Source organism: Rhipicephalus sanguineus, chromosome 3 (genome assembly GCF_013339695.2).
Source record: "Rhipicephalus sanguineus isolate Rsan-2018 chromosome 3, BIME_Rsan_1.4, whole genome shotgun sequence".
Classification (NCBI taxonomy): domain Eukaryota; kingdom Metazoa; phylum Arthropoda; class Arachnida; order Ixodida; family Ixodidae; genus Rhipicephalus; species Rhipicephalus sanguineus.
In genome coordinates this window covers 130,075,090-130,094,274 of record NC_051178.1, presented here as the reverse complement: position 1 = coordinate 130,094,274, position 19,185 = coordinate 130,075,090, and the positions used below count along the sequence as shown (strand labels likewise).

At 45.7% G+C, this 19,185-nt stretch overlaps 1 protein-coding gene across 1 annotated transcript in view; it reads left to right on the top strand.

Moving 5' to 3' along the window:
- Positions 1 to 19,185, top strand: part of LOC119385843 (serine/arginine repetitive matrix protein 2) — a 48,718-nt gene that overhangs the window by 19,074 nt on the left and 10,459 nt on the right. The window contains exons 3-8 of the mRNA XM_037653216.2: positions 5,639 to 5,845; positions 6,964 to 7,421; positions 10,511 to 10,771; positions 12,802 to 13,014; positions 15,322 to 15,507; positions 17,192 to 17,400. Of these exons, the coding sequence (XP_037509144.1) occupies positions 5,639 to 5,845; positions 6,964 to 7,421; positions 10,511 to 10,771; positions 12,802 to 13,014; positions 15,322 to 15,507; positions 17,192 to 17,400 (1,534 nt within the window). The remainder of the gene's footprint in view (positions 1 to 5,638; positions 5,846 to 6,963; positions 7,422 to 10,510; positions 10,772 to 12,801; positions 13,015 to 15,321; positions 15,508 to 17,191; positions 17,401 to 19,185) is intronic.

The window sequence follows — 19,185 nt, the reverse complement described above, 5'->3', positions numbered from 1 at the left end:
GGGGTCATGAAACACCCCTTGGGCTGATTGAAAAAACACATCCTGCGGAAAGCTGACACGGCTATGAACTGCTCTGCCAAATATTACAGTCGTGCGCGCCGCGTAATGGCCACAAGCGGAGCGCGAAGTTGCCGTTTCCCCAGGCACCCTCTTTTCAAACAGAGGCCGGTTCTCACTCTCGTCGGTGGGCGGGGCGTCTGTCCGCTGTACGTCGCAAGAGACATAGCATGCTTATTGGCCGATAGCCGACGTAAATCGAGAGCGGCGTTCGGATCAGATGCGCTTCTTGCCGCGGGGTGCCGCCACTTGCCGGCGCCGCACTCCTCAGAACACGGTAGCCGCACTCGCGCAAGCGAATCACAGCGGGAGAGCGATCGCGTTTCATGACGCGCGCTGGCGTAACTTCTTTCCCCCATGCCATCCCTCCCTGTCTAGCTTCCAGTGCGCTCGTCGGCACGAGAAAAGAGAGAAAGCGCTGGGAGCGTGCGCCAAACCCCCGTAACTCCGCTGATTCTTGACGGATTCGAGAAATTTTTGCGGCAATCGATTTCGAAAGGCAGTACACTCCGATACTGAGGTCATTAGATCATTACTTGGAAAAGTGGTTCATGACCCCTTTAAGCAGCTGTAAAGCACTGGTTATATAATACATGTGCGACTCTTCAAAATATGTGTGTGTATACCGTTTGCACATTTCTCTAGCGTCATTCCGTAACGTTTCGCTCAATGTGAAAATTTCGACACAGTCACTTTCCTGCGCATGCTTCGCATAGCATCGATTCTCACGGTACGTGGGATCTGCCGAATTTTTTAAAGACGATAGTCTTTCTTGGGGAACTTAAACGCAGAAATTTTGGTCTGTCTTTCTGTTTGTCGGCACGTCCCTCGATTCAGCCACTCGGCCAAAGTTGAACCACTTGCCCAAGGGCCAGCCGTCTTGAACTGGTACGGCTGTTCATACTTGTGAACGTTGTCGATCAAAAAGTAAATATCATGCATATCTGAGGTGCAACATCACTAGGTAAGTATTAGGTGGCGTGTTCCTTTAACAGAAAATTCATACATACGTAATTTTAAGGACCGTAGTTTCTTAAGCTGCGCTGAAAGTGCATAAGAATGGAAGCTTGAGCGAGTTGGTATGCGTTCATCTTTGTTGAAACAGCGCTCACTAGACGACGACGAAGTAAAAGAAGGCACAGGACAGGCGCTGCCTGTCCTGTGCCTTCTTTTACTTCGTCGTCGTCTAGTGAGCGCTGTTTCAACAAAGCTGAAAATGCGACTGCGCTGAAATTTGCCTTCCTCCGTGCCCTTCGCACGACGTCATTGTTGTGTTTCGGTTTCGGTTCTGTATTGCACTGTACGAATGCCATGGGTTGGTGTTGAAAAACTTTAGTTTTGAGAAGGCCAAGAAGGTGAAAAAAAATATTTAAAAAATGAAAAAGCAGCGTTGTGGGCGGCCTTCAGGCTGCCGGTTGTGGGCGCCGCTCTGGCGTTCCTGTTTTACCCACGCAACGTGTAAATAAAAGAGTGTGTGGAGAGTACTCGTTGAGTGCGGACGTTCCTCTGCTTCAGCGCTTCGCGCCAAACCGCGTTTTCGGGCTGGCTGGCGTCCCCGCCGGTCGCGTTGGTCACCGCCGGTCTTCGCCTGCTGCTGCGCCGGGACTACCAGCACGCAACACAGCACTCATGTTTCCCGACGTATTGCCAGATGGCGTCCATATCTCACACAGCGCCTCTTCTATCGTCTTTACACGACATTTGCAGCGAAGCACGCAGATACGCGGCCAATTTTTCCTTTTGTTTTCACAAGATTCAGCAGTATGTCTGCCAAGGTTTCGCAGACTTGCCAAAGTTCACTTCTTCAGGTGATTGCATAGAGAATAAACGTAGACAAGACGTTTCAACTTTCGAAGGCTCATAAACTCTTTTTGTGGGATTTATACTTTAGCGTTCCTGTATCGATGATAGGACTATTTATATAGACACATAATTTCCAAGGGTGATTAAACTTTAGAACTTAACTTGACGGGCGTTCTAAGCAGAACTAGTTTGTATGAGTTCTACATGGCAAGCAGGTCAGACATCGTTACGAGTGACATGGACAGAGAAAAGATGCAACTATCATTTCTGTTCGCATCACTTGCTTATCATCTGTATTGTTCGCCATGCCGAAACTTAAAAGGCGTGTCTTTCTTTTCCAGCTTATCAAGGTACACTTATCAGTACTTTATTCGTGTATGCAATGTTCTTAAAACTGATTTTTATGAGCCATTCTCTAACATCCAGAGTTTAGCGTGGCGCCTGCCGTATATTGTCTTCGTATCCATTAGGTTACACAGAAGGGGAAGCTTCCTCTAAAACCAAGCATTATTTTCAGCATAGCTTTAATCTTCACCGTCCGCTTCATATATGTCATGCCGCTGTCCCGCAGGGTTGTCCGAGTTCCTCCGACAGAGTGCACTTTCACCTCCATATCCGCACGACCGTATACATGGCCATTTTAGCGTCGGACAGGTTCCGCACATCTACTAATCCGCTCCCAGGGGAAGCACCGTCAACAGCTCCGTTCGCGCAGCTTTCCTTGCCGGACGTAAAAGCCCACGCTTCCTATGCAGTTCCTCAAAAAAAAAAAAAAAAAGTGGTCCCCCTGGAACACGGCGGGCAAAGCTATGGCTTGTCAGCGATCTCCTCTATCGACGCTTGTTCCGGCTTAAGTAGAAGTACGGGAAACGCAGCCGTCTTGAACGAGAATCGACTCCCCCCCCCCCCCCCAATATATCAGCCCTTCCAGCGTGTGTACACTGTCGCACGCATCTCCCGTTGTTCTCCGCGAAAGCCTCCATTCGATTGGACGCTCCCCGGCTGCAGCTTTATATAGGAATTCTCGGATGAAGTGGCCTCGGAACGGTTTATCGGGGAATGAAGCCGAGACACAACCGCCGCGAACCGGATGAGCGATTCCTTCGGCATGTATGCATATACTCTGATTTACGCAAATCCGTGCAGCGGCTGTCGAGGCTATAGGAGGAAACAGAAAGGCTGAAGGCAGGAAGGCTAACCAGCTACAAGTGACGTAGACCGACAGGGGAGCATTCCCGAAGTCGTTTGCACATGTACGAATGGTTTGCGATTGACTGCCGCGTGCTCTGCGCGCGATCGCATAGTATATATATATATATATATATATATATATATATATATATATATATATATATATATATATATATATATATATATATATATATATATATAAAACTTCGATGGCGTTATAACTAAACGCCACTTAACGTTCAGGAATTGTTGCGATGAGTCGATGTGGAGTTTGAGGGGAAGACGCCGGTGGCAGCTGTTTCAAGACTGTACAGTTTTAGGGAGACATCGCGTATTAGTTGGAATCAGACGAAGGGGCTTGGGGAAGCGAACACCAGTGAATGAGGAGGGGGGGGGGAGGAAAGGTGGAGACGGTATATAGTGTATGCGATGGATATATCTCAGCGCTGGGAAAACGGGAACGGCTTGTCCGGTCGGTTGAATCGCGTGTCTCTCCCGGAGGCATGTTTCTGGTATCCCGGACGATGACACGAAAATGTGGAAGAGGGAAAACGGGAAGAGCAAGACGCGAGCTCCCTGCGCGGCTTGGAATCCCAAGGGTCCCTATCCGATCGTATGTGTTCCGCATCGCGTCGCGGGGAGAAGGCCCCGTCAAATTTGGCGAGCCGCGCGGGCTTTTCCGGGCATAAGCTGTACCGCGGTGCCCCGAGGACTGTGTGCGCATCTTGATCCGCGCCGATCGCACTCTCTTCGAGCGGTCTCTTTACCACGCTAATAATAAAAAGACGTATTTATTTCAGAAAATTTAAAAAAAAGGACAAAAGATACAAGTACGCGGGGGTAAATATAAACGGCACGATAAAGCAAGGAAGCTCTCTCTTCGATCGAGCTGTTCGGCCTTTCTAATTCGCTGTCGGCTCGTCGCCGAGCGCGCTTCTTCTTCCATTGTCCAAGGCTTCGCCTTGCCTCGGGGAGTCATTACTTCCGGACAAACTAATCACTTCCCTAATACTCCCATTCTTTCGAGCGATTTTCCTTATCGTGTCCTTCCGGGTAATCCCTACGCGTCCCATCCGGTAGCGTATAGTCGTACATTACCCTTCGAGGATTAGTATATTGTCTTTGCCGTCCGGCGTCAACATTCAGGGGCCGAAGCTGGGAAGTAACTGTTTGTATGGCGGAGTTAAGACGACGCTGCGGAAGCCTTCATTTTCGTAACAGTCTTTTCCTTATTTAGCGGCTACAGCTTACTGCGGTAATAACTTTCCAGCCTTGGTAATATGAAGCAGAGGCTTTGCTGCCTTGATATGCACATCCTTACTTTATCGACGTGACAAACGAAGTCTGATAAAACAAGATAAATTTTATTTCACCTCCTCTGTGTGTTTCATTGCCATAGGTAATCGTGTGCGTGCGTGCGTGCGTGCGTGTGTGTGTGTGTGTGTGTGTGTGTGTGTGTGTGTGTGTGTGTGTGTGGTGTGTGTGTGTGTGTGTGTGTGTGTGTGTGTGTGTGTGTGTGTGTGCGCGCGCGCGCGCGCGTTCTAACTCCGAACAATTCTGTATCTTGGACAAGTGCTCCTACTTCATTTCTTCCAGCTTGCAAACTGACATAACCAAGTTATAGTACAGTATAATCTTAAGTACAACTATAAATTTGAATGTTTCGCATATAAGGCGTTACTTGAAGACGCAAATCTATTTCAGTGGATTTGCAGGCGCAACGCATGGGTGACAAATAAGGGGGTGATGGCCGGCTACATTCTACGCGATCTTATAGAAAAGCAGTCAGAACGACTCCGATTCTAACGTTTATAAGTTGAATGGGGCACCCTTCTGCGGTGACAGCTGCAAAACGGCATCAGCATGGGACGGTGGGAACATGTCATACGTTCCGTCTGTAAGCCACCGTGGCTTATTTGTCTCATCCGGCACATGGCCACATCGAAGAGGTTCTCTTTGGCCGTGGCAACAGCTTGCCCACGCGGACCGGGATGCAAAAGCACTGGTCGACCCAGATTATGGCGCAGATTAAGAGTGTCATAAGCTGTATGATGTTTAACCCTTGTACTTAGCACTATGACAGGCTGTTTCTTCTATCGTTGTTAAAGCGTTATTAAGGTGTCATTTCCCTGTGCGCGTTTAGCATCTCTGTTAGCAGAAGTTAGGAGCGCCAACAACCAAACTAAGTGACTACTGAATTAAAATTTTTATCTCCACTAATTTCTATGCACCGTACATACATAATATCTTATAATTCGTTTCTTAAGTGTTATAATGTTAGTAAAATATTTTTGTTTGTATACTTATTGTTTTGCTGTGTGGCATGCTCTTCTTGATAATTACATTTCAATGACTCCCATCTAGCCTTAGACTAGGGATTCAGTTGCGTTTCTACAACTATTACATTTTTGTAGATTGTTCTTTGTGGATAAATTCAAATTGAAAATTTAAACCGACCTCCAGAGAGATGGGCATGTGTAGGATTTCGGTGTAACATCATTTCTTAGGCAACATCAACCACGCTGATTGATGTGATGCTGGCTGTTTGGCTCGCCTAGGAGCTCAACGTACAATTTCCTCTATGCAGCGGCCCCTACGTCCCCGAGCGTCAGCTGCGGCTCGTCCTCGTCGAAGAACGCTGCCGAGAACCAGCGGCTCAGCAACAGTGGCAGCAAGTCGAGCCCTCAGCCGCCACCACATCAGTCGCAGGCTTCCGGTTCGAGCTCCGCGTCGGCGTCCTCCGCCACCCATAGCGAACCCGGCAGCAAGGCCTCCAAGACAGCGGATGAAGCTGGTGAGAAAGGCGCTTAGTTAAACTGGCGCGAATGTTCTCGCAGAAGCGTAGACATTTGGACGAGTTGGTACGGTTCTATCTTGATGATTTGGTAGCGCAATACTAGCAAGAACATACAAGGACATGCGCATACGCGCAACTGAAATTTTCTTGAAAAGGAAAACACATAAACATTAAAGTACAACGCAGTTGATGTTCAGTTGGCGCTGTACTTTTCTATTTATGTTTTTCCTTTCAACAAAATTTCGGTTGCGAGTATGCGCATGTCTGTATATTCTTTATTCGTCTCTCTTAGTGTTGCGTTACCAAATCATCAAAATGGGATGCTCTCGCAGTGTCAAACGTGGGCATTGTCGACTCCCGTTCCCGGTGTCAAAATACCCTGCTATAACGAATGTACCAATGAGTGCTATATACAGCATGTCTATAACTATGAGTGGCTTAAACGTCGATTGCCACTTTGGGACAGCCTGTGCGTAAAAATCTAGCCACTCCTTCAAAGCAGTATGATAAAAGGCAAGTTAAACAACATTGAAGACTTCTTTTATATGCATTTTCTTTTCTCGGCGCGACCGCGACAAAGACTACCGCTTAATGCCATCATGAGTTTGTCTCACGCTTCTGAATCTTTGGATCTCCAAGGCTGTCGGTGATGAGGCCAACGGACCTCTTCACTTTAAGGACAAAGGTTTAAAAACGTCGCGCATGCATGCGCCAGACGCATGACGGGAGTTTCAAAAAACTCCTTTAGAACTTCCGGACGTGCGTAGCGATACATGTTTAAAGTGAGCTCTTTTTCAGAGTTCGAAGCTTTTTCGAAAAGACTGATTTTATGTATATGCATATCACATACCTTCGGCCTGTCAGTACTTATTAACGTAGCCTAATTAAATGCACCAAATTTATGACGGCGGGTAAACGAACTGCGCTGTCACAAGAAGGGGCGGTGTCATAAGGGGGCAAGGGGTGGGCTACAGCCCCCCCCCCCCCTCTAAATTTTCTTCTGCCCCCCAAGAGCAAGCACTGTCACATTGTCAAAACACAACGCATAAATCTCCCCGCCCCTGGTCACAAGATGTTCAGAATGAGGTCTCAGCATTTCTTCCCATTGGTTTCAGCAGCATCAGCAGCGGCGTCAGCAGCAGAGGCATGCGGCGACGACGCGGGCGACGTGCAGTACTGCGACCCTTGGGACACGGGCCCAGCCGCCGTGGCTCTGCGGCTACTGAGGGCCGAAGAGCAGCGCAACAACAAGACCCCCACTCCGGCACACGCCGCCACCCCCGCTGCGGGGGGCGCGCTGTCTGCCGACGAGATGGCCCGCCAGAGGCACATCTACGAGACGGCGTTCGACTCTCGCGTCAAGCAGCGAGACCCGGAGCAGGACTTGGACCGAATGGCCCAAAGCCCCGTCCTCCTCGCTGGGCTGCAGCAGCAGCCGCGTGCAGGTCCCCTATACCCGGTGCCATCGTCGTCTTCGTCTTCGGGAGTGGCAGTCACGCCGGGGCGCAAGGGTGGCATCACGAGGCAACCTTCACTGCAGGATGCCTGTTGCCCGAAGCCACCACCGCACCAGGTATGCGGGACAGTCTATGCATTGAATTGTATAGTTTATCGCAGTCTATGCATTGAACAGTACGTTTATCGCAATTTGATCGATTCGAAAAGACCCATTGGCTGATATATATGTCCTAAAATGCAGCGCCAGTTGGAACAGCGAAGAACGAGAAAGAAAAAGCGATGATTTCGTCGTAGACCAATTTAATCTCTTTTGCATAACCAGAACTCCTAATGACCCAGTAGTAACTGCTAAGGTTTTACGTCCCAAAACCACGATATGAGGCACACCGTAGTGGAGGGCTCCGGAAATTCCGACCACCTGGGGTTCTTCACATGCACCTAAATATAAGTACACGGGCTTCTAGCACTTTGCCTCCATCGAAATGCGGCCGCCGCGGCTGGGATTCGATCCCGCGACCTTCGGGTCACCAGTCAAGCAGCATTATCATATTGCAGTATCATATTGACCTATGATACTGATGTGCATGATGATCCTGTAGCAATAAAATTTGGATAAGAGCTGGCATCATCTTCTGGATTAATGAGTACTATGCAGTAAAACTCTGTTAACTCTAAACCGTAACAACTAGGAAAAGAATTCAGTGTCAGCAGAGTTTTGACATAAGTGATATTACGAAAATTAAGCCAGCTGGCCCCGCATAGACCTCATGGGGTCTTCCTGAAATAGCGTCAGCAATATTCGCGATAAAGTTTCTTGTGCCTCGGCACTGGATACGTCTTTGCTTATACAGGCAACAGCGTTGCTGACGCTTTGTCAATTGATCCAAATGCAATTTGAAGCTTTTCATTCGAGGGGTTAATAACCGGCTCCAGTCATAATAAAGGTTGACGCTTCTAATTTCTGTGGGCAAAATGAATTCCGAACAAATATTCTTCGAAAATTGAAACTTAGTTGAGGGAGAACGCACCGGGGTGCTATTCTGGAGGCTGTCAAATTCCGTCATGTCAAATTTCGTAATGGCCCCATTTTAAGCCAATCAGAGAGGCCGTAGCAGCCCTGTAGGCCAATCAGAGTTTACCAGTGGCGGAATTTGACAACATGGCGGAATTTGATAATGTCCAGAATAGCATCCCCGGTACTGTCTTTAGCAGACGCTCACTAACGATGTGCTGTCTACGCCTCATCGTCGCACGAGCGTTAAGCGAACTTCCTATCAACCTGCGGTCTTGATTTTTAAGCCGCGAGGTTAGAGTGAACGCTCTTATCAAGCCGCTCCTTCACTGTTTACATTGCGAGCACGAAGCGAGCAGCTTTATCAAGCCGCGATCTCGCTGAAAACACTATGGGCTCGTATGCTTGTCTCGTTTGAGCGCAGCGCGTGCCCCGATCGCGCCTGCTCAAAAGCGCCGATCGTTCTGCTCTCTAAAAAGAAGGGGTGTAACCTTTCCATCCGAAAACGATAATCGTCACCAATTTCGCGTGCATTTTCTTGCGTTATCGCCATACGTCCGTTGCCTTGAGATCACAAATGGCGTCACACAGGTCACGCGACCAGATGGAAGAGTGAATAAGGAAACAAAACGAAGTGATGATGATAACTTTTGGTAAATATACCGGGGAAGCAATTCGCACATTTAACAGCGGAGGTGTTTAGCCTCGAAGTTCGGCGCTGAATCGTCCGCAGGAACTCGCGTTGCCTAGCAACCACTTGGCACAGCTGCGCCTGGATTCGCCGATTGCGCCGCCTAGCAACGCGTTGGAGGAAGGAAAGGAGGAGGAGAGAAGAGGAGAATAAATAAATAACAGAACATAAAATTTCTTGGCGAGGCGGGATTCGAACCCGGGTACCTACGAGCCGAAGGCGAGCGTCCTAACTACTCGGTTATCCAGGCACGCTAGCAGAGCAAGCATTTTTGGGAACCATAGGATTGTGTTGCTCTGGGCGAGACAACGAGAAAAAGATAGAGAGAAACAGAAAGAAAGAGAAACGAGAGTTAGAGAAAGAGACAGAAAGAAAGAGAGAGGGAGAGAGAGAGCATATCTTAGCCGTGTATAGTACAATATAGCAAGGGCATGGGAAAGGGAAGTGAGGGTAACGAGGAGTGATGTGAGGGTGAGGAGGAGGGAAAGGAAGAGGAGAAGCTGTATCCAGTCATTGCACCACTAGTGTGTAGCTGCCCCAACTCTTATTAATTACATTAATTAAAGGCTTACATTAATTGTAATAAACCAAGGCTAAGCACCTGGGTGCGTGAAAGGTCACTTGCCTGCAGCAAATCATGTGACGCTAGGCGTTCGCTGAAACTCCATTGCCTGAGCCAGCAGGTCATGTGATATCACTAAATATCACGTTGCATGAGACGTTTGCGGAAGCACCACTGCCTGAGCTCGCTGGTGATGTGATCTCGCTTTACCCAATCAAGTGTAAGCACTCGCATTTCAGATATAGCGGCGGATTTATGACACCATGTCATCCCGTAAACCAATCACATACACTCGTGCGCTTACAGCTTCGCTGTCAGATGGTTTTCACGGCGTGGAACTGGCTGAATTTTTTTATTAAGGAAAAACAAGCATGCCGGATAATGATTATTGTTGTGAGACAAAAAGACTCCCCAATGGGTGCAACCTGTTTTTAGAGTGTAATCACTGGCAGCGTCCTAAATAATTAAGGGGAAGAAGGGACAGACTCGTCTCACAGCCCATCGCTGCTGCACGAGGCCACAGCAAAGTGGTGGGCAGCAGAGCAAGCTAGGGCGAGCGGTGACTGGCAGAAAAATAAGGGAAAAGATAAGCACTTAGCACAGCCTTCCTGCGGTGTCTGGTTTGGCACTGGGTTCTAGTCACAGTGCTGCCACGCACCCGCCGGTTTCTCTAATGGGGAGAGAGGTACCGCTACCTGGTGCTCAAAGTGGGATCATATCTAGAAAAGGTGGCCTCTACTTTCCACTCACTTTCTTTACTTCCCTTTCCCTATTGAACATAAGTGCCCTTTGTGCTATTTCCAAATGGTTTACTCAACCTTAGAGGCTTGTGCACATGTGCTAATGGTTTGTGCTACTCTATTCAAGAGCAAGAAATGTTTTAAAGTACTAATATGTACCAGTGTTAATTTAATCACTTTAAATTCTTGCCACTTGCAGGGGAGCAGTAGTGGCACCTCAGCATCTTCTAATGTTCAGCAGCAACCAGCACCAACACCTCGTGGTTCCAGCAGCAGTGGCAACCCTTCAGTTCCAATTCCTGCCACCAGAGGGCAGGGTTTGGCGAGCAAGCAAGCGTCGGCGGCCGACAAGGCCATTTACCAGAACCACCCATTACCGCAGTCCCCAATTTCTGAGAACCCCCCTGCTGCACCTCTCGGCGCAGTCGCCGTTAAGCGCAGCATCCACGCAGGCGTCAAGGTTAGGAGTTGTCATTTGCTGATGCTTTTATATTCTATGCTTTTCTTCAGTATGAAACTCGGTCATGTATTGTGTTGATAAAACTGTTTACACAGATATCTCTGCATTCTTCTGCAGTGCTGTGTGCTCATTTTCTCTGGCAGGCATACCTCTTTTGCTGAATAGCCATATGTAGGCTCCTTTGTGCATAGCACTAAGCATCTATATGAAACTGCTGCTGTTGGCTGCCCCTCAGATAGCAGCAAGATAGAGTGAAGTCATACTTCTCGCAGCTTTAGCATGCTTTTGCTACTTACTTAGAAAGCAAGCTAACAGAGGAGCTACCCAATGTCAAGTCGGACTAGCAGCTAAAGGAATTGTAAAATCAGGAGGAAGCTGTACTTTAAGGCGAAACAGCACAGACGACCAGGTGAAACAGACGAGACAATCCAACTAACCCAGTTAAGGAACGTCGTCACCCTTTCAAATGATGTTTTCTTTAGATAAAAAGTGAATTTTCAATTTTGACATTCTAAAAATGTGCAGACATTCGAAATTGCGGCGCAGAAAAACTTGAGTCTGTATTTAATCTTTTTTGTGACCACCCTCAACCTGAAAATGAAATGTTTGGAAAATTTAATTCTTATTTTTCTCAAAACCTGATTTTCAGTCGGTTTTTGTTGCGCAAGAGCTCATGACTTTTGAACAAATGAATATTTTTCAATGAAACTTTCCGTGTTTTTTGCTTAGACATTATTCTTTGCAATGAACTAGGAAAATTGAAAACAGTGAATAAGTTTTGATGTTATAATATTTCTGTTGAAAAACAACCTTTTGAAACAACACAATTTTTGGTTCTTAGGCTATATAATATACCTAATATCAATGATAGCGCAGAGATCCTAGTTCACTGCATTGCCTACATTTACAGCTACTATAATGATGCCAGGCCATTTTCTTTTTGTATGATTGGATTGATAGTTATTACTGTTGGCGTGATGGGCGTATTTTGGGTAATTTTGGTAAATATATATTATAATTACCTTAAATTTTTTTTAGTCAACACACTCGAAGTGTCCTTTTAAATTGTCCTTCCAAAGGAGGACACTCTTCCCACTCTTCTTCCCCTCGGAAAGGACGAAGCATATCTGTCAGCTTCACAAACAAGTCAGTCATAATGATATTTAGTGCAAACACTAGACAACAGACAAAGGAGAGGATGTTGACGCAGCGCATATTACGTGTTATTCTTTTCCAAGCGGGCACATCTTTGGTTTTATCTTCTTTTTCTTTTCACTCCCAGGTTTTTTTCTTTTTCTTTTATTCTCTTTTTTTTCCTTTGGTCCGTATATATATATGTGTGTTCCTTTCGAATAAATTTTAGTTGGAAGAATGCACTGCACCTACGTCCTCTCCTTTGTCTGTTGTCTAGTGTTTGCGCTAAATATCATTGACTGACTTGTTCCAACTCGCCCAACAAGCAACATTGTTCACAAACAAGTACCGCAGAGAGGTGAACAACAATAAAGAAGTACACCGCAGAGAGGTGAACAACAATAAAGAAGTACTTAGCAGTACGCACATCACTGCACAAGGAAGTTGTCCTGTTCGATGCTTAGCTAATGCACTACCATGAACCACTAAGGCGGATCTCTTGACAGAGCCAATCGGCATCTTTTCTGTAGGGACGGCAACAATTCAACATTGCTAAGACCACCAGTACCTCAGACGCATGGCAGCAGATTCCTGCACCTGGAGACGTAGTCCAAAAAAAAGGGGCATATGTTGTTAGTGTGAGCCCCCTTCTCTGGCTCACTTCGGCTTAGTCACTAAGCTTATCCCTTTTTCCAAGGATTACTCAAAAGGAACCGCTGTGCCGCTGGTTCGCCTTTGGCTTAGGCACCACACATAACACTTCCTAATTGTTCCGTTACTGCAGCTGTTGCCATCAAAATATACAACGTAAACATCCCTATAAATTTTGCTTATGGACTGTGACAACATATAGTGATGAGAATGACTCAAAAGCCTTAACCCTGACTCTGATTCAGGTGCTCCCTTCAGAGCCAGTGCGGCGCCCAAGGCATGGTGGCCACCGCAAGGAAGGGGAGCCAATGGCCCTGGCGCCCGTGCTGCTCAATGGGTTCCGGTCCACATCCTCAGACAATGTGTCATCATCCTCCTCCTCAGACAACAGTCCCCGCAGGCCTGATGAGAAGCGAGGCCGGCACGGTCCACTACAACCAGTCACTGCTAATTCCAGTGTAAGTTTTACAAATCCTGCTTGCCAGTCTATTCTGTTGCAGCAGCAATTAAGATAGAAAATTCGTTGTTTCTCTCTGTTCATTTTTTCTATTGCACTAGAGTGCATAGCATTGTTCCCTTATTTAAAGAGGTCCTGAACCATCCCACATGCTTGGTCAAGAAACAGATACAGCAGAAAACAGATGCTGTTGTGAACAGCTCAGCCAAATCTTGCAGTCGTGCATGGCAAGAAGAGTTTGCAAGCGGAACGTGAAGTTGTCAATATCTCAAGCACTCTCTTCATACAGAGGCCCTTCTTCACTCTTCGGAGCTGCTGGCGGCTGCTAAATGGTGTCATATAGCAGATTGTGGTTATTGGCCGATAGCTGGCATAAACCAAGAGTGGCATTTTGAGTGGATGCGCTTCTTGCCACGGGAGTTCTGCCACGTGCGGGTGCCGTGCTCTATAGTGTGCTAAAATTACACAGTAGCAGCACTATTGTGCACTGGAATCGCAGACGGAGAGAGTGATCATGTTTCATGACCTGCGCTTAATAAGGTCGTGACACAAGCTAATGTAGCTTCTTTATCCTTTGTCATCCACCCCTATGTAGCTTCCAGTGCGCTCATCAGTATGAAAGAAGAAAGAAAGCGCTTAAAGCATGTGACAATCCATGTAACCTCGCTCATTCTTGGCAAATTAGAAAAATTTCTGCGGTGATCGATTCATGAAGCAATAAACTTTAATACTGAGGTTATTCAACGATTACTTTAAAAAGTGATTCAGGACCCCTTTAACGGGATCCTACAACACTTTTGTCGCTTGCTTCAAGAGTTCTTTCTCTCCTATCATACCAAACAGTGCGCTGAAATCTACACAGGGGGAGATGACGAAGGGGCAAGAAGCTCCTTCATGGCATGCCATTACCTTGAGCTCTTTCACTTCTTTTTTTCTTTTAAAGTTATGGCTCACATTTGGTGTGACCACAAGCATGCTAGTGTTGCTACTGTGTAATTTTAATTAAAGTTAGCTAGTTGTAGCACACTACAGAGCGTGTTGCTGGCACATGGCGGCACCCTGAGGCAGTCACGGTAACTATGCGGCATAAGAGTGCTGAAATCAGCCAATGGCCATGTCTTCCCCTCCGATGATGTATTAGGGCCTGTCGATGACATAATTTGCCAAGAAAAGAGCAGTTGATTTTTAGCTGCCTTTAAAATGTAATTGTATGTTACCTGTGGCATGCAGTGCTATAACATTTGGCTCAAATGTTCACAGGAGCCTTGACTACTGATCGGCAGTGTTTTCTGACCATGTCCAAGAAATTTAGGAGCCATTCCGCTCTGTGAAGGTGAAATGGATGACCAGTGAGGCTGTTTAGCACACAACACAGGGGTGATGGTGATTAGTGGTGTTCTGTGGCGCAAGGGCCATGGGTGGCCAAAGAGCACCATGTCTTTGGCCACTCAAGACAAAGAGGTGAGACAGGACTTCGAACCATAGCATATCACACACCCTGCAAATAAACCCCGAATGTCTGTCCAGAAAGTTCCTTTTAAATTTAGCTAATGCTCCTTTAAAGTTTTCCACATGAGGAGCATGCATATTTACACGTGACATGCGCCATCTTGTCTGGCTTGCTGCATGCACTTGGCATTTTGTGCACAGTGTTAATCGTTGTTTGGTGCCCATGTGTTCACTTCTTCATTTTTAATGGACCAATGGTGACTAGTGGGGTTTGCCCATTTTCTGCAGCACGTACATTTTTGCTTACCAACAACCAGAATGCCCTAGTCATAAAAGTGCCGCTGTAAAAGTGTTGCAGGTCCTCTTTGAGACAGTGCTACCGTACCACAGGAATGTCTGCGCACATTTTTTTATGCTGTAACAGACACAGAGATTTATAGTGTGGGGAAAACTGGGTGGCCAGCCTGAACAAGTTGTTCAGACAGTTAAACAATCAGTCTTACCAACTGCCTAACTGCTCAGTCAGATTGAACACGTTCAGTAAGCCACATGTTCATTTTTGAGTCAGGTGTTCAGTCAGTCTGGACAGGTTGTCCAGCAAGCTATTCAGCATCAGATTCCAAGAGGAGCAAACTGAAATTATGAGAAATGTAAGTAGACATGAACAAAAGGAAGAAAACAATATAACAATAAAGGCAGAAATTTTGCTACTTCTTACAGCTTTGTACCCGGCCTACTAGCATGCTTGGTTGTGAAGTTGCTTTCTATTCGACACACTGTGCATTCAGAATAAAGGGTTTGAAGGGAACATTGCTGCGGGAGTTGTGATTGCAAGCCATATATGGATGTTGCCTTTCAGCATGTGGCACCCACGGCTGCACCACTTCAAAATGGCTCCAACTGTGTCCTCCAGTCATTCAGGGCATCTCCATCAGTGGACAGCCTGTCCAATTCTTCCTGTGACAGTCCTCGAAAACCTGAAGAAAAGCGGGGCAGACTGGTAGCAGTCGCACCGCCCACAGTGATCAATGGAGCACCGTTTAAGGTTTGTATTCTTACTAGGGCTGTCCAAAAAGCAAATTTTAGAACCAAATCAAATACGAATACGGATCGAATACTATTTGAATAGTTTCCAAATAGTAAGGCAACCATTTCCAAAACAGCCCTAGAATTCCACATTTTATTCCAAACAAATATTCACACACTTTAACAAAGGAACATTACGATTACTTTGAACTAGGGGTGTGCGAATATTCGAAATTTCGAATATTTTTCGAATAGTGTTTGCTATTCGATTCGATTCGCACTGGAATTTTACTATTCGAACTATTCGAACTTCCCAAAAACAAATACAGTCAACGTCCGATTGAAAGTGACCCCTTCAGATTTTTAATATGCTTCACCTCATTATACTCTTGTATTGCGGAAAAGCTGCCTTTCAAGCTCCGCTACGGTCGCAAGTGTAATAACTCAAGAGAACGCTGGTTCCAACATGGAGACGAAAGATGTGGCAGAGTTGGGGGCTCAATTAATGCTCTTTTTGTCCTGAAATTTGTGAAGGAAGTCTGAAAAATCGGACGCCGAAGCTTATTAGCATCCAAAATTTCAGATGTTCTTATATATCGACGTCTACGAGGCAGATTTGGCATGCCGGACTTGAAGGGAGCACACCTTTGTCCGCCACATCAGTTGGGCTTCCACAGAAGTTGAAAGAGGAGGAGAGGCTGAAGAAATGGCATCTTTGCCTACACGTGTAAAGTGTTGTCGGCAACACTTTGGTTGCACGAAATCATGTACATTAATAGAATTCGGCCTCTATATTGCCTCATTCTTGATAAGACAACTATGAAACACCACCCTGCCAGTGCTTCATCAACATAGCGAAAAGAAACACTTTCATGTTGCTATCTCATAAGAGTATGCTTAGAAATCCTCTCTAACTTTTTTCTGCAATTTCGCTTCGAAGTATTCGAAAACTATTCTAGAAATATACAAGAAATATTCGAAAAATATTCGATTCGATTCGCACTCACACTCCAATATTCGAATTCTCTTCGCACCCCAAATTTTGCTATTCGCACAGCTCTACAAAAAACAGCAAGCTCTAAAACACTTCATCAATCACTTCTATTTTTTTCTTTGAATCAGTGCTAAAACCAATGAAGGTGAAAGAGCCAGTAAATGAGTTCTTTAGTTTATTCCAGAAATACATAGTGGCATACAGTGAGTAATGATGTGCAGAACTAATCACCGAAATTGAGTGACACAGACTGCATAGGTTACGAGCTCAGACAGCCTCTGAAAGGACGTCATAGCCCTATATTGTTTACACACTAGTGCAGCTGTGTGCATGAACAAGTCATGAGGGCTCCATGTGGTAAAAAAAAGGGAACATCAGCCCTTAGCTGCCTTCAGCCAATTAATGGACCTGCAGCAATGATACCAGTAGACGGAAGTTTTGGATACGCATTAGCTGCCCAGGGCTGCAATTCACTGCTCACCGCTTTCATTGAAGAGCCACCAAACTCAAGGTTCGTGCAGCACTGTCTTTATCAGCTTCAACTCCTAGATGGTTGTTATTGTCTCACGAAATCTCCTACCCCTTGCCTTTCCTCAGTGATGAATTAAAGGTGCTCCCATCTAGCCTACCTCATGCAATAAGTAAATGCCTCGGAGGGAAAAATGCAGATGCACTTCGAATTTTTCAGTGTGAAATTCACTACTTCCAGGGGGCCTCCTCGGCTTCGACTGAAAGTGAGAATGCTGAGCGGCGGCTCTCTGACAACAGCAAACGGTATCCAGCCGTAAGACCGCTGCTTCAACACAATCAAAGCCCCAGCTCGGACACGAGACCAGAGAGTGACTACGACCGGCCCTGGGACTTGCCAAGGATCAAGCGCAGCAATGGTGACTCGCCTCCGCAAGTCCCCGACCATAGGTAACAAACCAAAGTGGCTAATTGAACTGCTGAATGCACTATATATACTTAATAATTTGTTTTGTTCGCACCACAAGTGCATTTGTACCATTACACCTTAATTTTTGCATAAAGCCAAGTGTTATCTTGTCATTCTGCTTGTACTAGCACTTTCTAAAACACTTTCGGAGTAATCTCCAACTGAAGTGTTTAATGACTTCTCATTTTATAGGCCTGATGTGAGTTGGCACATGCAGCTCCGATAGCTATGCTTCTTTACGCATATTTTACTGCAAGCATCACTGACTACAGGCTAGAAAACAGGCTGTGTTTTAAAGCATTCTTCAATGGCACGAAATGAAGGCAAGGACAAAGAAGCACACATAAATAAGACGCACATTAACACCAAGTTACAAGTTGCCATGGTGGTCATAACAGAAGTAAACGATAACATTGCAATGTTGACACAGAAGATCGCACGATTTTCCCTAATTTTATTAGAAGGGCTTGAGCATAAAGAAACTAAAACATGCTCAATCAATATTTTGGTATGGGCTAGTTGGTTCATTGTTCCAGTGTGTTCTTCAATGGTATAAAATGATAACAGCGACAGACGCACGAGCGGACATCATGATGTTAATACATCCTGCAGCCATGCAGTCCTTTGTGTCAAGATGATCCACATAGGCACCATGCCGAAAGCTGTCATCATCAGTTGTCTGGCCTTTGCAACCGAAAATGAAGAATACGTTTTGCAGCACAGCATGGCGTCAGTAGAACACTGAGTTGGAGGGTGCACTTATCTTTCACATAACAGTACTAGTATTAGCATAACGATGCATTCTGTTCCACTGGCATTGCTCATTAATTTCCTAGAGTCCTTCAATGGATACTTGAGTTCCCTCAGTTTTGTTCAGCAGTACCAGAACATTCTTCTGAAAATCGCACTGGGAATCTTTTAACTTGTTGAGGAGTCGTGCATTTATAAGTGCTGTGCATAGTCCTTGAGTATTGAATGAAAGAGTTACCAGAGTTTTGATATTTTTTGGTCTGTGCAGCCCGTATAATGAAACCTGATACAAACAGTTTAAAAGGATGCAAACTACACAAACTGTCAAGCAAATTTTCATTTAGAATAAAGAAGAATATGTGTATAATGGAAGAGTTTAACTCAATCTTTACAGGTATTAATTCAGAACTGATTAATTCTTCTGTACTGAATTCTCTATGTATGACGTCAAAATTTTGCATATGCTTACAGAGCCTATGTCACTATATATGTCTTGCATGTTTATAATTCATTCTAAGAACACTACTTATTTTAATCAGTCTCTGAGCAATAAACTCTGCCTGTTTGCAAAAACTATCTTCAAACAAGCATTTCGGGGCACTCTCAAGTAGTAAAATTATTTCAGAGGGAGGGAGCTGCTTTGTCCTGGATCATTAAAATTATATCACCTCCCTTTTTTACATAACCGAAAGTATATCCAAAGTAGGCACACTTGAACAGCCGCCTTCTAGCATCAACTTCACGGGCAAGGGCATGCCCCCTCTGAAAAGAATTCCTGGCTATGCCATTGCACATAACCTGCAATATTATGGCACTAAATTCAACCCAATGTCGTAGGTTCAATCACGACCACGGCAGCTACTTTGTGGTGAAGCTGAAGTGCAAGCGTGTTTGCGTACTTGGAGATTTATGTGCACATTGAAGAAACCTAAACGTCCAAGTTAATCGGGAATCCTCCTCTGCGGCATGCCTCATAATGACATCGTCATTGCAGCACGTAAAGCCCCAGATTTTGA